The 16395-nt window shown below is 43.1% G+C and overlaps 2 protein-coding genes across 13 annotated transcripts in view; one reads left to right on the forward strand and one right to left on the reverse strand.

Moving 5' to 3' along the window:
* CDK1 (cyclin dependent kinase 1) overlaps positions 1 to 16395 on the forward strand; it is a 158734-nt gene that overhangs the window by 78968 nt on the left and 63371 nt on the right. For 3 of the 5 annotated variants that reach the window (XR_014825568.1, XR_014825567.1, XR_014825566.1), the window contains exon 8: positions 2889 to 3009. Coding sequence is in view for 2 of the 5 variants with exons in the window: in XM_084992913.1 (XP_084849039.1) it covers positions 2889 to 2894 (6 nt within the window). In the remaining 3 variants the exon portion in view is untranslated. Of the gene's footprint in view, positions 1 to 2888; positions 5590 to 16395 lie in introns of those variants that run through there. The other 2 variants (XM_084992913.1, XM_084992915.1) reach the window with 2 other exon arrangements.
* The window catches only part of RHOBTB1 (Rho related BTB domain containing 1), a 138453-nt gene continuing 135875 nt past the window's right edge, over positions 13818 to 16395 (reverse strand). For all 8 annotated transcript variants that reach the window (XM_021073598.2, XM_084997023.1, XM_021073600.2 and 5 more), the window contains one exon: positions 13818 to 16047. In XM_021073598.2, the coding sequence (XP_020929257.1) occupies positions 15878 to 16047 (170 nt within the window). In that variant the 3' untranslated portion in view covers positions 13818 to 15877. The remainder of the gene's footprint in view (positions 16048 to 16395) is intronic.

The raw sequence follows: 16395 nt of genomic DNA on the forward strand, positions 1-16395 counted from the left end.
TAAACGCAAAGTTCCTCCTATGTAGGTTTAAAAAAGGTGATATTAGCTCTAAGTCCACATTTGGAAGGCTGGTCCCACCGTAGGAGTCTCCTAGGTTACTGCTGGGGGTCCCCAGGTGTTTTGCATATGCTCAAACCAATACTCCTAGGCTTTTTTTTTTTTTTTTTTTTAATGGCTGTACCTATGCCATATGGAAGTTCCTAGGCCAGGGATTGAATCTGAGCTGCAGCTGTGACCTATGCCACAGCTGTGGCAATGCCGGATCCTTTAACCCACTGCACCTGGGCAGGGATTGAATCCGTGCCTCTGTAATGACTCAAGCCCCTATAATCAGGTTCTTAACCCACTGCACCACAACAGGAACTCCCCTATGGTCTTTTGAATAGCCCTGCTTGTTGATGTCACCTGCTCGAGTTGCTTGAGTAAGGCACCCGCTGCCCGTCACTGCTCCACACCATCATTGCCAAGTGCTTTATGTACCACATGCACTGTGTTCCCAAAGAATGGGAAAAGCCAGGAGGGTGCTAGGAAATGTTTATTAACTGGCTCGCCAGAAAAAAGTTTTCGATTTATAGTTTTTCCCGCTTTCTGCAGTATAAATGCTTTCACCATGGCTTTTTGCCAAGCACCCACTTGCTTGCAGAATTCCTGAGAAATTAACAGGTGCAGGTGAGCCCCAGCACAAACCTGGAAGGACGTTTCCATTTGATTCTATGTGTCAGTCAGAGCCCCTGCTCCTGGTGCCCATAGTGCATTAGGAAAGCATCTGCTTGGTTTTAGCACATGGCACCCTTTTCTACCAGGGACCAGCTCAAAGTTCTTGGGTAGACTAGGGGAGTGCGCACCCTCCCGGATTCTTCCTCATCCCCACGGCACAGTGTGCTCCTGGTTTTAGGCACAAGCTGATCGCAAAGTCACCATTTCAGGAGAGACCTTCTCACTTATGCAAATAGTTACCTCAGAGAGTCTCTGCATTGTCATCCTTCAATCTCAGTTTAAATTTAGTTGGTTATGCAAAGTGCTGATCATCAGAATTTAATGGGGGAGGATAGGGGACTTAAAAATGTGGAATCCTGTGCTGCTCCTTCCTGCAGAGATTCTGCTTTGGAAGATAAGGTGTGGGGCCTGGAAATAGGGAATTTTCTAAAGTTCCCGGGGCAATTCTCATGATGAAACATGTTTGGAAATCACCATGCATCTTTGCTTTAGGAAGGAGGTTAGTGAGAGAGCACAGCCTTGAGTAGCCCTTCCAGAAAAGTCAAAGCCCTTCAATCTTCTTCCAAATGGGGGTCGATGTCCCAAGAAGTACAGCAGCAAATGCAAGAGATGTGACTGTCCCTTCCTTCTGCCTATAACAGAGGATGTTTGGAAAACTAGCAGTCCACACACCACAAGCCAAGAGAGAGTGACAGGTACCTGAGTTAAGTCACTCTGAACCATGTGTTCTTTTTTCCCCTTTCAATTCTTTAAACATAAGATTGTATTTATATATTTAATTAAAAAAATTTTTTTGACCATCCTGTGGCATATGGAGCTCTTGGGCCAGGGGTAAGATCTGAGCTGCAGCCGAGAACTAAGTCACAATTCGGCAATGCCCGATCCTCAATGTACTGTGCCAGACCAGGGATCAAACCCGAGTCTGCTAAGATGCTGCCGATCCCATTGCACCACAGTGGGAGCTCCTATTTTTTAGTTTAAAATTTTTTTTTATTGTAGTATGGTTGACTTATAGTGTTGTGTTAGTTTCAGATGTATGGTAAAGTAACTCAGTTATACATGTCTATATATGTGTGTATATATATATATATATATATATCCATTTTTTCTCAGATTCTTTTACCATAGAGGTTATTTCAGAGTATTGGGTAAATTTCCCTGTGCTACACAGTATGAACAATGTGTTCCTTTTTTTTTTGGCCTTGCCCATGGCATATGGAAGTTCTAGGAGGCCAGGGTTCAAACCTGCGCCGAAGCTGCTGCAGTGATAACACCAGGTCCTTAACCCATTGTGCCACCAGGGAACTCCCCTCATCCTTTCTCCCCAAGTCTTCCTCCACCTTGCATGCCTGATACAAAGCTTGTACACTGGGTTTCTCCAGAGCACAAAGGAGCTTTCTCCTCCTCCTGGCCTAAGAGAGAATGATCTCAGAAACAGGCAAAGAAGATAGAAGAAAAATGTATTTGTGTGCTTGGGGGTGTCATTTGGTCATCAAATCATGTCTGCTGGTTGTGACCACTGGAGATAAGATAGAAGCAGCCAGAAGGTGATCCAGGTTAGCTAGATGGTTTCAAATGCCCAGTGGTCCTGAATTTCAGGGTTTCTTGGAAAAGCTGGATCGGAGACCCAGCAAGGGCTTCCTGCTGCTTCTCAAACCCAAGCCTTAGTCACTGTCTGCAGGCTCAGGGCACCCTTACCAAGCAGCACAGCGGTGCAAGACCCTGCTCACGCATCACTGCTGGCAGAAATAGGAAAGCTCTTGGGAGAATGGTGCCTTCAGGCCACCTCTCAAAGTCTTGACCCTGTTGGAGCAGGGAATATAAGAGAGTCCTGGCCCTTCTTGCACTTCCTCAAGGCAGGGGAGGGAGAGCCTGAGCAGCCCTGTCCAGTGAGGGTCCCACAGCCACTAATGAGGTTGGCTGCTGCTCTGTAGGGGAGGAACGAAAGGTGGGAGTGGTCAGAGGCTCTGGAAGTTTTGCTCCAAGACTCCCCCATGGTGGGGAGGCCTGTGAAATTTACTGAAACATGGGTGGGCCGCTAAGGGTTCCCTTCTAAAGTGGCTGTGCCTGTGGTGCTAAAAATAACAATTACACTATTATGAGAAGCATGGGCTCAAGGCATTTTCAAGTCTGACATTTATGAATAATACCCTTTCTGACACCTGTTGCAGACATAATCTGCCATGTCTCCATTCACCTTGAATGATTGGAATGTCGGATCCTGTGGAAGTTGTTGAAAACCAAAGGTGGAACAGCTGGAGCGTTCTAGTACCAAGTGCCCAAGAATACATGGTAAGTTAGTAATTTTGATAGAAAGAAAGATGTTTGTTTCTGGAAAGGTTACCTTGGGGAAAGGGGGACTTTTTCCTCCCCAACATGCCCTGCACCAGGGATTCCTAACTGGTATCCTCGCTGGCAGTCTCTTTGCACACCATTCCTTCTGTGCTGGCATTTGGCCTCCTTAGAACCACTGAGAAGGGGCAGCCAGGGAGTGGCTGGGGCTGCAGCCAGGCCACAGGGCTAGCTTGAAGGCAGAACAATGAGTTTACCTAGAAATCCTCAAGAGACTCTTTTTGGTGAAGGCGTCTTGTGGAAGTTTGAGTTTGCTGCTTCTTGCACTGATGGTAAAATTGATAAGCGAGCAGTGATGTGTCTCATTATAGAACTTCCAGGCTGAATTCTTTTCAACCCTCAGCTGAGATGGTTGTATCTAGGACAAGCCCTCTGTGCCTCCTTGACGATGGTTATACAGATGGATAGAAACTCATGGAGTTGTATGTAGTGGGACATCCAAGAAGAAACGGCTGCTTCTTGAAGCTTTGTGGCCTGGGGCAGGTCCCTGAATTGAGGAGTGAGTCAAGTAGGTTAACTGGGGGAAAGAGCATCAGATGGCCGAGGGAACAGTATGTACAGAGACCACAGGGCAAGAACACAGCCAATTAAAGGCTCATCAAGAAGACTCGTTTGGCTGGAACGCAATAGGTGAGGGGAGGGGAGGCAGGGAGGTGTTCTGGAAGGGAGTCAGGGCAAACCAGGTGGGCTGCACTTCTCAACCTCCTTGCCCATTAGAATCGCTCAGAATGCTCCAAAAACACAAGGATCCTGGCACTATCCCTTCATAGTTTGTACTGACCTTGAGACTCTCCAGTTCTTCCACTGAAAAGAATGTTGTTGCCGCTCTTGTTGTTGATGAAGAAATATTTGTTATTTTGAACTTTTCCTGAACCAAAGATCATGAACTTGAGAAGTTCAGACCCTCTCTGAAAAGTTTGTGTGAGAACAACGAGACAACATGGCTTTTTGGGAGGCTTCTTCTTTCCTGGGAGTCCAATAGGAAAGTAGCTGGGCCTCCTTTAGGTCAATCATCTTCAGACAGTTGAAGCTGCTAAGGTACAGTGGCTGCCCCACTTGGGGAGGTACCATCTCAATGATCAAAAGCTTTGGTGTGATGGGTGGAGTTTGTGTCAGTTAAGTGAACCTGAGTTAATGCAGGAATCAGGCAAGGAAGTTCAGAGAGCAGTTCTGACAAGTAGCTTTTCAAGTGATAGATGTCAATAGGGAGTCAGCAGGGAGTCAGATGTCAGCAGGGAGTTCTCGTTGTGGCACAGCAGAAACAAATCCAACTAGTATCCATGAGGATGCAGGTTCAATCACTGGCCTCGCTTAGTGGGTTAAGGATATGGCATTGCTGGAGCTGTGGTGAAGGTGAGCAGCTGTAGCTTGGATTCAACCCCTAGCCTGGGATCTTCCATATGTCACAGGTGCAGCCCTAAAAAGCAAAAACAAATAAAGCCAGCAGAGGCAGAACTTTTTTCCTTCACTCTGAGTCCTGACCCCATTTCCAGCTCTCCTTTTCTCCCTTTTGGGCACAGAGTAACCTTCATTATCTCCCCATCTCCGTTTTCTCTTTCCCCCAGTCAAAAGCCAGCTCTGGAAAACCAGTCAACTCTGATTGTGGCAGAAGACCACAACAATATCTCCCATTCCACAGGTTCTTCTTACAATTGACCTTGACACTTCTCCCATTGAGTGGTAAAGTCTGTGCCCTCTCCCATTGAACTTGGGTGGACCTTTTTGGCTGCCTCAAACAATAGAGTATGGGGAGAAATGACACTATGTTAGTCCTGATGCTGGATCAAAAACACATCCTGTACTTCTACATTTCTCTCTGGAGACACACACTCTTAGAACCCACCTGCCATTCTATTAAAAAAAAAAAAAAAAAAAAAGCCCGTGAGCAGTTCTTGTTGTGGCTCAGTGGGTTACAAACCTGGTAGTATCCATGAGGATGTGAGTTCGATCCCTGGCCTCACTCAGTGGGTTAAGGATCTGGTGTTGCCCTGAGCGCTAGTGCAGGTTGCAGATGTGGCTCGGATCCAGCATTGGTATGGCTGTGGCATAGGCCAGTGGCTGCAGCTCCAATTCGACCTCTAGCCTGGGAACTTGCATATGCCATGGGTGCCGCCCTAAAAAGAAAAAAAAAAAATCCCAAACAAGCCCCTGCAGAGAGACCAGATGGATAGATATTATAGAGATATTCTTGTCCACAGTCCTGCAGAGCTCTCGTCTATGAACCAGCATCAACCACCAAATATGTGAGACACTTCCAGGTGGTTCCAACCCCTAGCCATTCAGTTACCACTGACCTCCAGTTCTTGGCTGATGCCCCAAATATTGGGAAGGAGAGACAAGCTGGCCAAACTGTTTCCTCTCTCAATTCTGGACTTAATTTGGATCTCTACTCCAATAACTCAGCTAGGAGAGGACTTCCTTGATGGCCTCTGTCTAAAATGGTAGTCTTGATTGTTTTCTATCATCTCCCTTTTTGCTTCATAGCAATTACTGATAAAAGTACATATTTGTTGATTTTCATTGCATGCCTCCCCATGATGGAATGTCAACTTCACAATGATAGGGATGCTGGCACTTAGAAAAGTGACTGCTCCTATGAGGCAGGTATCAGTGCAATAAAAATGTGTGGAATGAATAAAACTTGACAATTAACTATCAGTTCACTCTTTCAGAATCATGTCAGACATGATATGTCAAGCTATCCCAACACTTTTTGCCCTGGAGCCTGGGTTATGCCTTAGAGTAAATTGCACATAATCATGCATTACTGATAGGCATACAATTTTGAGATGTTTATTGTTTTATGGTTGTTATTATTTGGCTGTGTCCAGCCAGATACTAGGTGCTCGCCCGGGTCATAGACTGGGTCTCATATGTGTCGAAGTTCAGAAAGTCTTAGATGAATTGATTTGTGATCATCTTTAGATCAACCCTTTGGCAAGGTAGAAGGAGGACTAAATTGACATATAATCATGAGGCTTCCCAAGATGAGGCATGGATGGTTTGCACCACACCCACAGAAGATATTTCTAACACTGAATGAAATGAAGCTACCTCCTGGAAGAATACAATAGAAGAGAAAGTCAGTTCTGATGCCAGAGATTTAAGATTAAGGTGTTCAATTTGAATCTCTGTAGGATTTGAAAAGTGGACTTTTATCACCTATCCTACCACAAAGCCTCCAAATCTTCATTTGCATCATCTGGGTATGGTCTGATGTTGGTCAAATGGATTTCTAAGGGCCTGACCCAGGAGCAGGGGTCAGGTTTGGGGTGAGGGAGAGTGCAAGATGGGAAAGTGACACCTATAATGCATTCCTTCCGACTTGAGGATCAAGGAGACCCTGTTAACACATTTTGCTGGGAATGGGTGGTCTGTTTAAGGAGAAGTGAGATCTGGAATGATCTTCAGCCTGGAAAGCCTTGATTTCCTGTGTGGATTATTGGGTCAAGACACTGTGAATAGAAGCATGGTTTCAGGGCAATCACCTGAGGGCCTCCCTTTTATCAAGGGTTTTTAAGATGGGGAGATATATCCCAATTGGCTATGCATGCAGTCATTTTTTGCTTTATGGACTACATAATTGAGAAGAACATCCCCACTGCAAATACACCATTTTGGAAAGAGTTAGTTTCAACAAACATTATCATCCATAGAGACATCATCCACCCCCTATTACCAACATATTCATCAAGCAGAAACAACCCAAACTCTGAAAACAAAAAGATACTCCACTGAGAAGAGCTCAGGTATTTCCTGTCTGTATCCTCCCTCAGCAAGTTGCAAAAAGATACGTGGATCAATAAAACCATTCTCTTACCCACAGAACTATCTGAAATAAAATCAGAAAAATGATCCAAGGGAAGATACTGCCCTATGGCTGATGATGGCAGGTTTGCTGAGCATTTGGGCAGATGAAGGAATGCTCTGTTCATTTACTAAAAATAGTAGGTCTAGATTCCAATTCTTAGGCTCTGAGCAATGACTTTACTTTAGGTCCTATGGTTAGCTCAATAAAAATCAGGCTGTGAAACTATAGAAATCAAGCAGTTGGTATTAAAATAAAAATTTTTAAAGACTTGAAATCCTGAGTCTTTGATGCTTTCTGCTGGACCAGTTCTGGTGTGTATTGGGAGATGGTAGGAATTTTGAGGAAGAATCAGAATTGCCATCCTGGGGATTTTTTTTAGAAATTGCTGTAAATCTAGAAAATGCTGTGTGGCAAGAATTTGTTTAGGTTCAAGTCAATTGTTATTAAATTGTTTTGCATAATCTAGGGAAAATTCAATGACCTTTTGAAATAAGGTTTTGTGTACATTTTGGGGGAGGATGATTATGTTTGAGATTCTGCAATTTTGGAAAGTTAATCAAGATGACTTCATCTTTTGATCTTCTTCAAACTGACTCCTGAAGCTTTTTGACTTGGGAGCAAAAGAGGATGCAACATGTCATCGGCACACACAAATTTTGTCAGTGTGCCCCATCACACTGATCTAGGTGGTTTTTCAGAATTTCAAGGTAGAGGCTAGTGAGCAGATCAACTTGTGCCCTCCCAGATGCCCTTGGGTCCTTTTCACTTTTGTGGGTGTCCCTACCATCTTTTATGTTTTGCTTCCCTTTAACAGCCCACACCTGTGACCCTCCTTGGAAGATTTCCTACTTGCTACTGGAACCACTTTCTTCAACTCACTAATGCAGGCCTAAAGCCCAGGAGTTTACACCTCTACCCTCTACTTCCCTGCCCAAAGCACTTAGCCTTTGACTACCTGTGTAGAAATACAAAAGTCAGCTTTGAGGGTGTCCTTTGTGCTCCAGGGCACACCTCTAGACTGGATTGAGAGTGGGACTGCTTGAAACCGTGGCCCTGCTGGACTTCTTACCTTCCTGCTACCTTCACCCTCCCTTGTCCATCTCATCTCAGGGCATTTTTTAAATCAATCACTGGCCTGTGAATCTCCCTCTAGGCTTAGCTTCTGGGGAAACCATTACTTTACCCATAAGATGTAAGAATTAAATGCAGTAAATTAAATGCATGTAAAGCACTTATTGCTTGGCCCTAATATATACTCAAAAATATTAAATATTATTATCATGGTTCTCACGTTCATGTTTTGGACTCTGGTAGTAGATTGGTGCCGAGCTCAGAACCTTAATTCATTGGGTTGAGCACAGTAAGGAAACACTGGAATAAGAAGGAAAGAACATGTGAATACGTGTCTTAATTGATATCCCAAGGCCTCAGCACCCTGGCTGTCTATGCAAATGTAAGCAAAATGGACGAAAGTATACCCAGAAGTGCAGGATTTCTGGGGAAAGAGTCCACTGCCTTCTAATTAAAAAAAAAAATATTGGTAAGCCCATTTCTCTACGAGTTGGACATTTCAAATGTTTAGTCATTTACTATGACTACTTACTTTTTTTTTGGTCATTTAAGTTATATCATTATGTTATTTTCATGTATGTATGTTCATTGAAGTATAGTTGATTTACAATGTTGTGTTAATTTCTGCTGTACAGCAAAGTGATTCAGTTATGCATATATATATATATATATATATATATATATATACACAATCTTTTAAAAAAACTCTTTTCCATTATATATATATATATTTGTCTACACCCATGGTATGCGGTGATTCCTGGGCCAGGGATCAAACCCGAGCCACAGACAACCTGGGCTACTGCAGTGACCATACTGGATCCTTAACCCCCTGTGCCATAAGGGAACTCCCCCATTACAGTTTATCATAGAATATTGAATATAATTCCCTGGGCTATATAGTAAGACTTGTTGTTTACCCATCCTATATATAATTGTTTTCATCTGCTAACCCCAAATTCCTAGTTCATTCCTCCCTCTCCCCACTCCCTCTTGGGAACCACCAGTCTGTTTTCTTTGTCTGGGAGTCTGTGTCTGTTTCATAAAAGTTCATTTGTGTCATTTTTAGATTCCACATATAAGTGATATCATATGGTATTTGCCTTTGTCTTACTTCAGGTAGTCTGAGAATCTCTAGTTGCATCCATATTGCTACAAATGGCATCATTTCATTCTTTTTTATGACTGAGTAGTAGTCCATTGTATATATGTACCACAGCTTTATCCATTCCTCTGTTGATGGATATTTAGGTTGCTTCCATGTCTTGGCTATTGTGAATAGGCTGCTACAAACATAGGGGTACCTGTTTCTTTTTGAATTATTTCTGTCTGGATACTTGCCCAGGAGTGAGATTGCTAAATCATATGGCAGCTCTATTTTTAGGTTTTTGAGGAACCTCCATACTATTTTCTGTAGTGGCTCTGTGTGTAGAAGGGTTCCCTTTTGTCCACACTTTTTAGCATTTGTTTTTTTGTAGACTTTTTAATGATATCCATTCTGACTGGCATGAGGTGGCACTTCATTGTAGTTTTGATTTGCATTTATTTCTCTAATAATTAGTGATGTTGAGCATCTTTTCATGTGCCTACTGCCCATCCGTATGTCTTCTTTGGAGAAATGTCAATTTAGTTCTTCTGCTCATTTTTTGATTGAGTTGTTTGTTTTTTGTTGAGTTGCGTGAGCTATTTCTATATTTTGGAAATTAAGCCCATGGATGACTACTTATTTTTAACGAATTCTCTCACATATATAAATGAAAATATATCTTAGTAGTGGTGGGCTTGAGGTCCAAGCATCCCACTGAGGGTGAGGCTGAGGAAGGAATCACAGTAGTCTGAACACCCTCCATCTAATGAATTGGGTAGTTTTGCTCTGTGGTTTACCACCCAGAGTGAAAAACGAAGTTTTGCATTCATATGGATATGAGTACAGAATTTAAGAGTCATAAAGAATCTGAAAGGTTCTGAGACACTTTGACCAATCTGTAGAATTTGTACTGGTAGGATGCTTTTTCTTTAGACTTCATATGTGAAATAAAACTTAAGGGCAACGTTTAATGTGTATGCAGAAGCTCTCTAGGGTTTTGGTTGTTTTTTTTTTCCCCTCTTCCATACCAGTGGCATGTATCCCAGGCCAGGGATTGAACCTGTGCCACAGCAGTGACCAGAGCCACTGCAGTCACTACACTGGATCCTTAACCCACTGTTCCACAAGAGGACTCCTCTCCAGGGGTTTTTCAAAGGCAGAAAATCAGAAATGTTAGTATTTGAGGGGCTTTTGAGAAATCTTCTTGTTCTCTTGCCTTTCATGAGGGTCAGATGACACAAAATGCCAAGGTCAGATGGGACTGACCAGCTCATTCTGCTCTCTGACTACTTCCACCAGCAGGAAAGCTTCAGGTGCTAGGGAGTTAAGTTTCGTTTCTGTGTCAGGAGACAGCCAGTCACTGGGCTGGGCCAGAGCCTTTCAGATTCTTGATGATTCCTGAATTCTGTAGAATCATGTCAACTTAGTTCTGGGAGCAGGAAAGGACTTTTATCACTGAGTCCACTGTTCCCATCCATGTCCATCACATTAGAAGGCTTTGATTCTGTTCATCTGGAGCCGAACCTGGAATCTGCTTTTGGATCTTGACCCCAGGGCATGTGCAAGGAGGTTCACTGTAGTGCCTGGGAGTGGAATGGACTTGTGATTCTGTGGCCAGTGGAATGGGACAGGGTCATGTGAATGCTGGGCACAAACACTGAGCAGCCATGAAAAGCAGAGGGGTGTTGTACACATTGCAACATGGCTGGATTTCCAAAAGAATGAAATTTATTACTTAATACCCTTTTTGTAACGATCACACACGTGAACCAACACTGTATAAAGGACATCTGCACATTTAAAGACATCTACTGAACATATTATGGGAGTGGATATTATGGAAGGAGGAGAATATAAAAAGGAGAAGGCTAAAGAGGATAATGCTAGCACGAGCTAAGAACTGTTAACCAGAGTCTGGTTAACTCAACTCTGCATCCAAGCTTTGAGAACAATAGGAAAAAAAATGACTGGGAGCAATTAAAAAAAGAGCTCCAAGTGAAACAGAAGCTTCCCTTAGGGCGGTCTAGCCCTTACTCCACAGCGAGGGAGGGAGGAATGGTCAGGGGCAATGTCTTCTTGGAATGAGCCATACTCTCCTCCCCAGATCCTCCCACCACCTGCCTCTTGTCTTTCCACAGCTCCTATTTCTTAATCTTTTAATCATTGTCATGAAGCACTAAGCAGCAAGGTTAGCACATCATTTAAAGAAATGCAGGGAAAGATGACATCGTTCTGTTTTCTAACTGGCAGAGTAGTCCTTTCTCCTGGATTTCTTGCCTGGGTATTTGACATGCCAAGTACGCAGGTTCATTTACTGAGCAATAACTATGTGCGAGGCACTGTGTCAAGTACTTTACCTAAATCATCCCACTTAATGGGCACCAAAAACCCAGTGAAAACCATTCTCATATTTTTTGGATGACTAAACCTTAGAGAGTTGGTGGATCTTTTCACACAACAATTAAACTTAATATTCCATGGGCATTATTGCTCCAATTGGGATACCATGAATCATCAAAAGGAGGTTTATTTTTTATCAGATTGGAAAGAAACCAAAAAAAAAAAAAAATGCCCAAACTTTGGTTGGCATCCAAGCAGAGAGAAATGAATCAAGTTCTTTTCTCATTGATCATGTGCAAAATCTAACCATTCTTGTCTTTGGGATTGAGAATCTATTCAGATTCCAAGAATTTAAGTGCTCCTTCCATGGGGCCACATTTAGGAATCACTCATTTCATCTGCATTCTACTGGAAAGGCATGTTGCTAAGAAGCTCTGTTCCTTGAGAAACGGGGAGCAAGAGGAGTGAATTGCTGGCAAGTCCCTTCATGCCTTCCACTGTTGTTTCTAGCACTTTCGTGTGTATGAATGTGCAATGGTGTGATTGATTTGTTTCCACCCAAGAGTTCTCTGCTCTCATATTATTTCCATATTTCGTAAACGGCAGTCTGTAAAAGTCTAAGTGATGAGACACCTGCATGTGAACCCAGGGAAAAATCATGCATATAAATGGCATAAGTAGAAATACCCACTTAAGGGCACAATCAGCACAGGTTGAAATTTTCAAATGTAGCCCAAGGGAAGAGCACAGCTTCTTCTCTTATAGGAAGTCGCCAGTGTTGCCACACCAGTGCCTTTCCATGTTGCATACATCACCCACCTCCTAACTGGAAATTCCCACCAAATTCTTCATCTGAAAATAAATAAAGCCATGAAATATGGAATACTGTCATAAATTAGTACTTTGGCAAAAATAAAGAGCACATCCATGGCTCAAAGTGCTAAGTTCAACTTCCATGGCTCTGGTAAGTGGCCCTTCTCTCCCCCTCCCCCGCTTTTTGCTTTTTAGGGCCCCACACGGCATGTGGAGGCTCCCAGGCTAGGGGTCGAATTGGAGCTACAGCTGCCAGCCTACACCACAGCCATAGCAATGCTGGATTTGAACTGCATCTGCAACCTACACCGCAGCTCAGGGCAATGCCAGATCCTTAACCCACTGAGTGAGGCCAGGGATCAAACCCGCATCCTCATGGATCCTTGTTGGAGTTCACTTCATGCTGAGCCATGAAGGGAACTCCTTTTCTTTCCTTTTCTTTTCTCTTCTTTCTTTTCTTTTCCTTTCCTTTCTTCCTTCTTTCCTTCCTTCCTTCCTTCCATTACCTTTAGCCTTTTCCCCACTTCATTCCCTTTTTTCTTGATTACTTATGCACATGTACACACACAATCTAAACACATTCTCCCTGGCTAATTTTTAACACCGCATCTTTTATGCCATAGTCACTTTCTTTCAGAAATGCTGCACTCTTAAGTTTCCAAATTCAGATTTCACTTTATTTTTTCATCAGACTAGAATTTATTCTACTTAGCCAATGTCAGAGTGATGAAAAACTGAATTTTGACAACTGGTATACCAGACAATGGAAGGAAGTGTGAAAAAATAATCTTAGAAGTATAGGCATCTTGGTTTTGAATGTCTCTAATGAAAATACTTAGTCTAAACCAGTAGAATTTGTGGTCCCTATAATGCTGACATAGGGTTGTTGAAATCTTCAGTGGTTTGCCAAGTATTGCCCTAGGAGAAACTCTGGCAAGATTTTTCTATAGGTTAAGACCCACTGGTATGCATTATGTGAAAGGTGCCTAATCTGGACCAACTACCTTTAAGACATGTGCAAATGTGTTGGAGACTCAATGTCTTCTTTCTGCAGTTTCTTTTTTTTTTTTTTTTTTTTTAATAGTTGTCAACTCCTTTCCATGGAGTTATAGGGAATTTGCCACTCAGGAAATCCCCCTTCGTGACCTCATTAGAGACTCTTTTTCCACCTGATCTTGGGGCAGAAAGAAGTGCCTAGAAGTGCCTAGAAGTGCAGAAATTGTTGACAGACTTTTCCAAAGGCTCTCTCAGATCTGTTTCACAAGCCCACCAATGCAAACTTTCATTTCACTGCTACAGAATGACCCAAACCCAGATTCTAGTAATCCCATTAGGGTAGAGATGTCGTTTTCGGTTTTTCCAAAACTATATCCTATCTAATGACACAACCATATTGGCCAAAGGCCAGACCCCTCATTTCCACCATGGCTCTCGGATCTCTGCTGGCAGTACTAAAGACAAAGATGATGCTTTTTCAAGCTGCCTTGTGCCTGGAGCACACAAGCCCTCACCCCCATCCCCTTGGACCTAGCACCTTTGAAGTTTTGATAGTTTTTTTTTTTTTAAAAGCAACCAAAACCACACCTATGATAACGATGGCAGTCCTTAAAGAAAAAGCTGGAGGCATTTTTATAGCTAAACAATTTTATTGACTTTTTGTGAAATAAAAAACACAAAACAAACCACCACGGTTAAAGGCCATAATCAGCGCCGACCAAATGAACCAGCCACTTGGTTACAGTAGCTGATAACAAGTACTAGTGGATATTATTGCTTATACCCCAGGTTCATTTATATGTCCATTACATTTTGGCAAGATTACAATCAAATGGGAGCTTTGGTTGTATCAATTCAACTCTGCCTACTCCTTGAAAACTCCACCTCTCCCATTTTAGGATGGGATATATGCCAATTCTTCCTGAGTCTTGACATCTATCCTCTCATTCTCTCTTTTCTCCTTCCATGAACAATTTACAATCTATTGACCAAAAGTGAAAGGGGATGCATTTATAACCATCCATCCCTACTCTACTGCCCCCTCCTTTGTCATGAGAGGGTGGTAACATTTCTGGACCTCTCCAAACTCTTGTCTCTGATGTGTATCTTCTGCTAGTAATAAATGCCCACCTATAATGTGGATAGATTTCCAAATACATTTGGCTGTCAGGATTGGAGTTTGGACTCAACTGTCTCTTCTCCAACTATTGAAGGCTACAAAAAAACCAAAAAATCAACAACCTTGAGCATCCATCAATTGACCTCTTGACAGGAGAAGCCTCAGCCTCCATCACACAGCATCCCATGAAAAGTATGGAACTGTGGCCTTAAGATGCTCTGTCCGAGTGCTGTAACATTTTCATTTACAGAGAAGCAGTGATGGACAGCCTTTCAAAAGCTCCCCTGCTCAATACTTTCTATATTAACACTGAAAACTCAGAATGACAAAGGGTCCGAACTAACTCACAATAGCACCATTTCCTAGACTCCTGGAGTAAAACTCCTGTCTGCGTTGGAAAATGCAGGGACCCTACCCGGCCTCCGGCTTCATGCCTTCACAGGCCCTGCTGAACTTCAGCAGGGGTGGGTGGTCTGCCTTGGTCTCCTTCTGCAGTGACATGGATTTTCCCTGGGAAGAGTTAAAAAGAAGGGGTCTTACAAAGTTGAAGTTGGCCACAGGTGAGAGACCTGAGGAAGCCTGTTTCTGGTGGTGAGATGCAACAAGCCTGCAGACGCTGTGGGGACAGAGTCCCGGGACCCTTGTCCATCTTGATTCAAGTCAGTGGAGAATCTGCATGCAGAAACACGGCAAGATCAAGGACTACCGAGAGACGTACATCCTAATCCAGCAATCCGAACACCAACACTCTTACGGATCTTTTGTGTTCAGGTCCACCAGTGGGTTTGCCCTGGATATCGCTGGGATTTAATAAGCCCTTCTAATGATGATCAAGATTATCCTCTTAAATCTAGACATTTTAAACAACAGAAGATTGGATATCACTATATTTTACATGGCACATATAACCATATAATTATTAGCACTTACGCGGCAAATATTGTAAATACACACTCTTGTAGTTGACTTGGTAATTATACCGACATTATTCGGCAGAACAAAGATTAAACACTCTCTAACTTGCTCGCTGGGGAATTTCATTCCAAGCCTTTACTTCACAACAAAAGGATCACCCTCTAATTAAGTAATAATGCTCAGTGGGCATGTGGGCAAAGAATCACAGGGCGACTTCATGGTTAATCTGTGGCCTGTAAAATAAAGTAATACACGGTATTTTCATTTACAAGAGACCATATAAAAATATTTTCCAATTTGGAATTTGAAACATGAAAGCTGGAATTTTTTTTTCCTTTGTATAAAAAGAAATGAGATAATGGACTGAAGTTTATGAAGCCTCCTAACCAAAAAAAAAAAAAAAAAAAAAAAAGAAAAAGAAAAAAAAAAAATCTACATAGAAGTTGAAGGAATGCAGTGAGCGTCAACTTCCCTTTTTCGTCCAGGCTCATGGATGGTGAGCTTGTGCTTTGATCTCCACACAGAGAAATGCACAGAAGTGGAGGAAGATCAGTGCCTGAAACCTGAACTACATTTTCTCTCTAATAATAAGACTAATTTTACAGTAGTGCTTTTAAAAGTGGTGGGTCAGATGACTGATTTTTCTTTTCCCGCCTCAGGCGACTGCTGGAGATGAATTCCAGAAGCACCACTTTCGTCTCGAGTGATGTTTATTTAGTGCAATATCTTCCTTCTCTCTTTCCCTTTTCACACGTTGGTAGTGGTCTTCTTCCTTCAGGTACCACACGGGGGGCCAGCGGTGCCGCTCAAAGTACGCCTGGTTGTCTGGGGAAGGGAAGATGCAGATGATCCTACCTGCTGTCCCCAAGCAGCTTCTGTGCGCGGGGTTCTGTGCTTATGCTTCTCCTACGTGATTAGCTTGTGTGTCCTCCCAACAACCCAAGTTTGGGGACTATGAGTAGGACTGCAGGCAGATCATGACACTGAAGTTCTGAGAGGTAGACTCAACGCCCCTTAAGTCACACAGCTGGACCCAGAGAGCCTGAACCCAGGACCCCCTGACTTTAGAGTGTACCCTCACTCCTAACTGTACCTCCCTGGACGAGGATGAGCCAACAACCTCAGCTCGCTCTGCAGTGGGGCCCCCTGAACCCCCTCTGCCCCAGTCCTCCC

Source organism: Sus scrofa, chromosome 14 (genome assembly GCF_054392235.1).
Source record: "Sus scrofa isolate SSC_HxYL_T2T_F1_AM1 chromosome 14, Sscrofa_HxYL_maternal_Yorkshire_Landrace_v2.0, whole genome shotgun sequence".
In the NCBI taxonomy this organism is placed as follows: Eukaryota; Metazoa; Chordata; class Mammalia; order Artiodactyla; family Suidae; genus Sus; species Sus scrofa.